The 9,796-nt window shown below is 42.2% G+C and overlaps 1 protein-coding gene across 1 annotated transcript; it reads left to right on the forward strand.

The window, feature by feature from the left end:
• The first annotated feature begins 6,544 nt into the window (after positions 1-6,544).
• foxa2 (forkhead box A2) lies at positions 6,545-9,074 on the forward strand. The gene is made up of 2 exons (XM_030116782.1): positions 6,545-6,820; positions 7,505-9,074. Exons 1-2 carry the CDS (start codon positions 6,749-6,751, stop codon positions 8,675-8,677), a joined length of 1,245 nt encoding a protein of 414 aa, XP_029972642.1. The 5' UTR covers positions 6,545-6,748; the 3' UTR covers positions 8,678-9,074.
• The last annotated feature ends 722 nt before the right edge of the window (positions 9,075-9,796 follow it).

Raw genomic sequence — 9,796 nt, forward strand, 5'->3', positions numbered from 1 at the left:
GCATGTTTTCTCAAGAGGCTGGCTGCAGCCAGTCTGGCAGATCCAAGAACCCTGAACAATGTGGATGACTTCCCCCCTTTTTTTCTTTTCTCTCTTTTAAATCAACTCAGAAGTAGACAGTCGTATCTGATGAGTTACCTGTCATGGAAGGGATGCGTGCTTGTGTTCCCTGGAGACACTCGGGATTAGCAAGACCATTACGGATACACAATGTTTTAATCACAGGGCCTGCTTTGCCCTCTTGTCCACACTGACGGGGGATCTGACAGCGTTTTCCGCATCTGAACGGCAATAGCTCATCACGGATTACCGCATGGGCTTGATTGTAGTGATATTTAGCCACAGAGAGTCCCGTGGGAGCGTGGCACTTTAATTAGCATAGCACTACTGGCCTCCCTCCTGCTTTAATTGCCTTCAGTCTGTGATTAAATGTGTATTGACTCTGCAGTTGGTTCGCTAATGAATAACAATGTGCTGATTTGGTGATATTAAATCTTCAGGCTCTAATACACATCCCAGCCACGTTTCTTTAGAAAGTTCAGCACATCGCATTGCGGGGAGAGATGACATCTGAGGGCATCGGGGTGAAGGAGTTTATGCGACACGTAAAACATCCAAAGTAAAAGTAAAGTTCCTCTCTGTGTTCATGGATCACTTTGGATGAGATGATAAAAAGGCTGAAGATTGTATGTCTGAAGAAAGTGACTGAATTTTTTGTTTATATCATTTAGTCCTCATTAAGTGATGCTGTTTAGCAGGAAATCTGCAGTTTCCCAACCTGGCAACATGAATTTTCAGTCTTCTACCTGATTCATAAAGCTTCAGGAAGTTGGATTATCTTCTTGAAATCTATGAGAATTCACTTCTTTATATTTCAGGGGAGGCTTTGGCTGACGTGTTAAGAATTCATCCTGCCGGCTGGTTTATTCTGGACTGCAGGAGACCCTTTCTGATATTTTTTTCTCTAAATAACAGTAACTTTGTATTTCTAATCCATTCACTGGGCTCACTGCAGGAGACAGAGATCTGAGCGGAGAGAATTTATTAAAACACACATCTTGAAGGCTGCAGGAAGGACTATTCTGCCTTCATATATTGTTATCTCTTTGGACTATAAGGGGGAATGTTTTTTCATTATTTATAAGTTCAATTTAAACTCAAACTGAACCCCCGAGCCAGGATGTCTTGTTGAAAGATACTATCTAAACCTGCTTAATTCCAAACACTAGATTGCAACATTTTAAGCTCTCCAAGACTGTGATCTGTGCAAAAGGCTTCCTCTGGTGTCATCTGATCTGTGCATCTCTCAGGATCCCACCTTCCTCGGTCAACTCCTGTGGTCCAATAGATAAACTGTCACCTTGTTTGATAAATGAAGGGCAGCGGTCAACACAGCCTCTCTTTTTTTTAACATGACAAGAGCCAAGTATTGAATGCGCCGGGCCCTGGATACAGTCAACATAAAGCATATCGAATGGCATGCCCCACAACATTCCTCTCAATATCAAAAGGTGCGTATTTGAGGATATCCTTAGAGCGTTTACGCCTGTGTTTGCGCCCTGACCCACTGGGGCCAGCGCAATAACTTTGGACTCCCTCCCACTGCATCCCGTCGCAATGACCACTCTGGGTTTTTATTTAGCTGGCTTGTGTGCCTTCCCAGTCCAGCCGCTTTTCAGATTCATTTCCAGGTAAACACAGTGTGGCCAGCCACAAACCTGCAGCCAACAGGCGTTGTCACAGCTGTGGCAGATAATGGCAAGTCCAAACTCCAGCCCGGCTCTGGAATGTTTACTGTCACCACAGGCAAGTTGGCAGCAAACATTTTTTTTTTCCCAATACTTTCCAAGAGGAAGACTCTTGTTATTAATTTTATTTTGATGAATTACATGCTTAACCCTTTGCCCTGCGCTGTTTTGTGTGTCGGGGTGTACTCAGGAGGATACAATGAGACACTCTTGGGTGCATCTTTTAATTTCAGCTGGGAGAGAGAAGAAAAAAAAAGAAAAGAAGAAGGCATCCTTACTTTGAAAGCTGAAATTTAAAGTTAACACATTCCCGCCAACAGCTCCGGGGTGTTTGAAGGAATGTCCGAAGAGATCCGCCTTCCTCTCACAGACCAGGGCTGACCCCGCTTCCATCCCCCTGCCCGGCACTCTGGAAAACCTCCCAAGTGTCTCTTTTTTAGGGCCTCGCTCATGTAGGTGCTGAGCTTTCACTTCTTTAACTGAGTCATTAAACTTTCACCACTTAGTGGCTTCCCTTGTCATAACCAGTAAAAGGAATGACACCCGAATGTGTGAAATGTAGCACTCGTCATCATGGAGGCTAATTGATCAAGAAGGTGGTAAACCCAGCTGGAGGAGCACCGAGGGTCACGGCACTGCAGATGTGCATTTACAGGGTGGAAAAAAAAAAAAAAACAAAAAAAAAACGAGGTGTTTTTCATACACGGTTCGAGGTATGAGACGGGCTCCTTCGCATACTTTCTGAGTGTAAAGCACACGCAGCTCTGCCGTCGGCTCCAGTGTGTGCACAGGGCTGTGAAAACCTGAGAGAGGAGCAGAAAGACTGGCAACAAACACAGCAGCAGCAGCTTGCTCAGAGACGCTTTCAGATCTCTGCGCTCCAATCAAAAAAAACTTTTAATGCCGAAAACAAAATCCCAGAATGAATTAAGATGTGAAATGCTGAAATCAAAGGAAAAACAAAAGTATGATCAAGACTTTTAAGATGAGTGTTTTGCCTGCCAAAGCTTAATGACTCCACAGGATATGAAACAGGGGGATAATACTGATATTTATCAATTAAAAGCTTTTACTTTTTTTGCCATAACACTGCATGATAAAATAAGGCTTCAAAATAAGATGAATTTATTATCGTAAAGCAGACACTGATCCAGTGGATTTGATTGAAAACCAAGAATAAAGTGTAATTCACTGAATAAAAACAAACTAAAAAAGTCATATAGTTTGAAAATGGCCAGAATAAATGACAAAAGTAGTAAATCAGTAAATTAACAAAATGATAAATCAGGTGTGAGTGTTACACTTGTGTTAGTGTGGAGCAGTTCACTCCTGTGAACATGTGAGTATGAATCCTTTCTAGAGTCCCAAACAGAAACTGTTCTTCAGTTTGTTAGTTCCAATTTTGTGACTGATGATCACCTGAGCAAAACATATCTGTGTAATTAAGACATTTCTGACATTTTATTACCAATAAACATTTTCTTTACAGTATACAAATAAACTGCTGCTTTTAAAAAGTCTGTTCGGTCCTCGCACCCGTTGATAAAGTAAAAAGCATGACGAAATCCATCCATGTGTTGTATTACAGCAAGTAACTGTTTCAGAAGAACTTAATATTCTTTAATAACTGGCTTAGTGAACTTATGTGAGCTCTCTAACCTCAGTTAGGTGAAATGAGGATTTCCAAATCTTCGGTTTTGATCCGACTTCCAGTTGCAAAGTCCCAGTGTGGTAAAGATCCAATTACTGCAGCGCTGATGCAAGTTTCACACAATCTGACTGCAACTGCGATGCTGACTCTGCTGTTTTTATTGAAATTGAAGATACTGTGTAGTGATAATATCTGTTCCACATCTCAGAACTTCATCAACTCCGTCTTGAAAATCTTCTTCTTGTTAAATACATTCAATTGACGATCATGAAAGTCATCTGAAGCCATTACCGATACCTTCGCCTCATGATGATTAAGTGCATCAACAAGTCAAACAGAGACATGGAGGAGCCACGTTACACCTCTGCACAGCTTGAAGCACAGCCCGGATTTGGTCAGACTGACATCCCTCTGCAAACCTAAACCCGTGTTGCCCAACTTTCTTCTAACCTGACGAGAAAGAGCAAACAGGGCAGGTATTGTTGTGGACTGCGTGGCGTCCAGGCACTCCCCACCTTACACCAGAGAAAATGGAAGAAATAGACAACGGTGATGGAAAACAGGAGGGTTATTTTTTTGTTTTTGACTGAATCCAAAATGTGACCTTCACCCGTGTGTGAAGGGACTCGGGCAGGTTGATGATTAACAGTGGAATTAGCAACTTGTTTCATTCAGGAACATAATGTCATGCGGGTCAAGGACCTTTCGAAAATACTGAGGGTTTCAGTCTATAAATCTGTAAAATGGCCACATCAAAGGTGCATACTCTTTACAACATGCACACTGGATTTTACTCCATTAAAAAGATTTGAGGTTAGTTTTCACCCACTTGCCCAATTCTTTTCTCTCCTTTCAAAAACACCTTGCATGCTTGTGTAACACACTCAAGTCAGCTCGAACTATTTGGAGTATTTACATTTATGGTGACATTTTTGAAGAGAAGCGTCTGAAAATGTCTGTTACAGGTTTAGAATATGTATTAAAAAATCAAGCTTTTAAATGGCAGGTTGGTGTACTTTGACATTATATACATATTTGCATATTCTAACCTTGATATTGACCTTATGGCCTTTCGTATGACAGAATACACTCTGTGCCTCCACTGTGAGAGGAGCAGCTCTCCAATTTCTTTACACACTGTATGACGATAACAAAGACTATTCGATTATATTATTTACAATATACTGCCAGTTGCAATCAACAGTCTATCCAGGGAGTCGAACCCCTGTTCTTTACTCAAGATTCAGCCTGAGGCACGACCCACAGATGTCATTATTTTTTTTTAAAAAAAAAAGAAAAATATGTATGCAAAATAAATACAATGCTTACTATTTGAGACCAAAATGCTCCATGAAGAATTAATTCAGAGTATACATTACATTTATATAGCAAAATGTAAATATTTAGACCACTGTGTTTTATCACAACAGACGTGTTGACGATTCCATTAATGAAAAAAAATTGTGATTTTTTTTTTTTTTAATAAAAAACTCATATTGACTGAGTCAAGCCGAGAAACGCACATTTGACCACCTCCAGCTCTCCGCCGGTTGCAATCCCAAATCCTCAAACACACACAGAGCTTTTTCTCATGATCTCATTTCCAAGTTAAGCAGACTGTGTTAGTCCCTCGTCAACACGACAGGTTTGCTCGCCTTTACTAATGGGGCTCTATACTGATAGTTATGCTCTTGCGTAAATATGCAGTCAAATAGATGTACAACTAGTGACGCGTGGCTGGCAGCGCTCTGCAGCCCTCACCTTGATGTTTGTGTCATACAAATACTGTACGGGTTGCGGGAATTAAGGGGCCTCTCTGCGCTCCGGGCCTTTTTACCGTCTGCGGCTGTGACGGCGCACCAAAACACGGGGGAAGACCTCCGCTATTTAAATCCCTCACCTAAACCAATATGAGAGAAAGAGAGAGAGAGAAAAAAGGCGCACCACCTTTGTTATGAAGCTGCTTCAGTCAAATCGATGCCATCATATTAACAAATAAAAGGCGTGCGTAAAAGTGCTTGGATTCATATGTAAATGCGCAACTGGTTTTCACTCTAACTCTGAATTATTTTTGATTATATTTACTATAAAAATCTTAAGGCAAACTAAAGCTGACAGTTTTAAAACATTTCACACACGAGTTCAATTATTTTCCATTCACACAAATAGCAAAAACAGTTTGAGGCAACAACCGAGAGAGGGCGCTCTAAAGCTGTGGCTGGTGTATTCAACCCCAATTAAAACATTTACAAACATCAAATCTAGGTTTAAACTATCACCTTTTTTGGGACATAATTGCCAAATAATGAAGACATGTTGTATATATTAAATAATGGTAAACACGTGGAAACAATATATTTTAAATTTCTGGAGAGAAAAAAATATTAAGGCTTGTCTTGTAAAATAAACCTTTTTAAAACTAAAAATAGGTGAAATCATTTGAATGTACACCAAAAGTGTGTGTGCATGCAGTCTCGCATCAGCTATAGGGTATTTGCTGCCTTTAGGTTAACGCACAGAAGTTTGATTTGTATAATAACCCTGTAAACACATCTGTTGGAATTACAAGCAACACACTTTTGAAAGAATAACGCATGAATTTAAAGAAAATCATTTTGTCAGAAAACAGTTCTTTTATGTCAAAATGTACACACATTCAGGCTATATCTATAAATAAAAGCTGACATGTTTTAATATTGCACCATCTCTCAGTGATATGTAGATTCAGGCAATGCATGCTTTGAACACACAGTAATAAAAACTGGATTATGATTTCAAGTCATCTCAAGTGAAATAAGCACGTCGGAGGATGTACGTAATGAAAAGCACACTAAGGAAGAGCGCCAAACACTCCTTTTATAGTTACCCCCCTTCTTTTTTTCTTTCTTTCATTCTTTTTTTTTTTTTTTTTACCCCAGCCAAAATACAATAAGATTAGTTTATAATGAAGCTTTTCATATGAAACTGTTCTTTTCAGTCAGCGCAGGTGTACAATTGGGGCGGTGAGTGGTGGGTAGGTGGTGGAGGGGGGGTGGGGGGAAGCTTGAGGAGTCTCACGCCTAGGTGCGAGGAGATTATTCAAATAGGGCCCAAGGCGTAGAAGTAGGGATTGGAGGCTTGCCTGGCGCACAGAGCTATATCACAGCGTTAACAAGCAGCACGGAGCGTCATTTGAACTCCAGTCACTGACAGACGCGTCTCACGGCTGCCTCCGTAAGACACATGCGCCAGTCCTCGACGAAAGGGACACACGCCGACGACCAGAACACACTCAGTGGTCCCCAGTCACCTGCTATTAGAGACACTTTGGGCTTTTCCACTGCTGGGAGACGCTTTGTGAAAGTCCTCCATGATGCTTGGAGCAGTTAAAATGGAAGGACACGAACACACCGACTGGAGCACCTACTACGGAGAGCCCGAGGTGGGTACCTTAAATATATATTTTTTCCCCACGTCTAAAGCCGATCCCATTTTATACAACTCAATATTAGCCCTGAGATAATATTAACTTTGTGATCAAATATTGACTTGAGGCGCCTCCAAATCCTCCCCCATCTCCACGCAGCGCGCTATCCTAACAAAGTTGCTTGACATGTTACAAGGGGGGAAAACTTTTCGCTCGGATTATAATTTCACAAATCTATACGTGTCTTTTTTACCGAATCGGATTAATTTAGTCACGTTTGCTCTCAATAAACATCTGTGCTGTTTGACTTGGTGGAGATGGGCTGGGATATGCGGGGCTGCGGGCTGGATTTAGTGCGGGCGCTGTGTTATTAGGTGTCAGCGTTCATCCACACTGCACATTTTTTGCGGATCTTTTAATTCGATTTACTTCACAGACTATTGCCATGACATAGATTATTAAATATATCGGAGGATGTTTTAAATGAAAGACTTTTTTTTTACGCACGATTTCAACCTTTACGAACAATTACGCATGGATATTATTTAATTTTCTTATGAATTTATAATAATAGTATGATTTTTAAATTATCAGAGAATAACTGATCTATGCTTTAGTGCTTACAGATTCATGTAAATTCTCATTGTATGATGCCGGGGCCGGATGAAACTCATGAATGCCTCTTTCCCTCGTTCGCAGTGTTACACCTCGGTTGGCAACATGAACACGGGCCTGGGAATGAACTCTATGAATACCTACATGAGCATGTCCGGCATGAGCACCACGGCCAACATGACGGCCAATTCCATGAACATGTCGTACGTCAACACGGGCATGAGCCCCTCCATGACGGGCATGTCACCGGGCACCGGAGCCATGAACGGCATGGGCGCGGGCATGACGGCCATGAGCGCAGCCCTCAGCCCCAGCATGAGCCCCATGACGGCGCAGCCCGCGTCCATGAACGCGCTGACATCGTACACCAACATTAACGCCATGAGCCCCATCTACGGACAGTCGAACATCAACAGGTCCAGAGACCCGAAGACCTACCGCAGGAGCTACACGCACGCCAAGCCCCCGTACTCCTACATCTCCCTCATCACCATGGCCATCCAGCAGTCCCCCAGCAAGATGCTGACTCTGGCTGAGATCTACCAGTGGATAATGGACCTCTTCCCCTTTTACCGACAGAACCAGCAGCGCTGGCAGAACTCCATCCGCCACTCTTTGTCTTTCAATGACTGTTTCCTCAAAGTGCCCAGGTCGCCGGATAAACCCGGAAAGGGCTCCTTTTGGACTCTGCACCCGGACTCCGGGAACATGTTTGAGAACGGCTGCTACCTGAGGAGGCAGAAGCGCTTCAAGTGCGAGAAGAAGATGGCCATGAAGGACACCGGCCGCAAGGGAGACGGCGGCTCCTCCAACAGCAGCTCCGAGAGCTGCAACGGCAACGAGTCCCCGCACTCCAACTCCTCCTCCGGGGAGCACAAGAGGTCCCTGTCGGACATGAAGACGAGCCAGGCCCTGAGCCCGGAGCACACCGCCGCCTCCCCGGTGACGCAGGGCCAGCACCTCATGTCCCAGCACCACTCGGTGCTGGCGCACGACGCCCACCTGAAGCCGGAGCACCACTACTCCTTCAACCACCCCTTCTCCATCAACAACCTCATGTCCTCAGAGCAGCAGCATCACAAAATGGACCTAAAGACTTACGAGCAGGTGATGCACTACTCTGGCTACGGCTCCCCCATGACCGGGGCCCTGTCCATGGGCTCCATGGCGGGGAAAGCCGGCCTGGATTCCTCATCCATACCCGACACGACTTACTATCAAGGTGTCTATTCCAGGCCGATCATGAACTCCTCATAAACTCTGCCTTCCCTCCCAGCAGATGTGGACTTTCTTCGCATTCGATTTGTACATTTGTAAAAAACAAAACAAACAAAAAAATATAGACTTTGTGTACAATATGTATTTCAGATATTTTTGACGTTTCCCACCGTTTTAGTTGTCGAGTTTGTTCGTAGCCTAATTATTTTGAGAGAGGATGTCGATAATATTAATAATTATAATAATAATAATTAAAGTGACGATAATGTGACCAGATCTGTTCAGAAGTCTGCTTCAGGAATGGACCCCAAAGATAAAGTTGCTGTAAAATAGCCTCCATCTGCATCACTGGGAATGAATTTGAAATGCCTCGCAGGATTTGTTCAATCATTTGTGTAATTCCTATTTATGGCTTGTATATGTGTATTCTTGTAGTGACAAGAACAGAATCTATATTAAAGTGTTATTGGTTTTGTTTTTTGAACACAACAGCGTTTGACCATTATTATTATTATTATTATTATTATTATTATTATTATTATTATTATTATTAAGACAGAACTAGTATTTCAAGCGTGTTCTCGTGAAGATCCATATCATAACAGAATTTATAAAAACTGAAAGCAGATATATTTCGACAGAAATCGAAATGTATTTATTTGAGTAGAAATGACATTTGTTGTACACATGCGGTGTTCAACAGTTATCTGGAAGGAAGCAGATGCAGCTGAACTGCTTAGATCGAGCTTTGGCGTGCGTAAAAGAAAAAAACACAAATACATTCCATGTTGGCGCATAAAATAAGTTTCAAAGCGATTTTTTTTTTTTGTAAATTCTGGGATTTATTCTTACCCATGTGTTGTTCTAATAAGGCGCATACTTTCAGCGAGGATTAATAGCTTTGCTGGATAAAACCGGGAACAATGCTCTCAGTTTGTCAAGCAGGGAATGTAAACAAAACAATTATATGCTCATTAACCCCAAACACAAATTTAGATATTTATGCAGGGAGGAAAGAAAGGTTTATCCAACGCATCAGCTGCTTTGCTGTCTTTTTTGAGAGAAATCTATAAAAGCAACCCGGATCAGGACTTTTCTTCTTCAAAAAGCTATCTGAATGTTGCGTAATTTTGGAAGAAATTTACACAAGGCAGCCCA

Source organism: Salarias fasciatus, chromosome 19 (assembly GCF_902148845.1).
Source record: "Salarias fasciatus chromosome 19, fSalaFa1.1, whole genome shotgun sequence".
Classification (NCBI taxonomy): domain Eukaryota; kingdom Metazoa; phylum Chordata; class Actinopteri; order Blenniiformes; family Blenniidae; genus Salarias; species Salarias fasciatus.

Coding starts and splice junctions, on each gene's coding strand:
- foxa2 (XM_030116782.1), top strand. CDS start 6,749: ATGATGCTTGGAGCAGTTAAAATGGAAGGACACGAACACACCGACTGG. Junction 6,821..7,504: donor CCTACTACGGAGAGCCCGAG/GTGGGTACCTTA, acceptor CCTCGTTCGCAG/TGTTACACCTCGGTTGGCAA.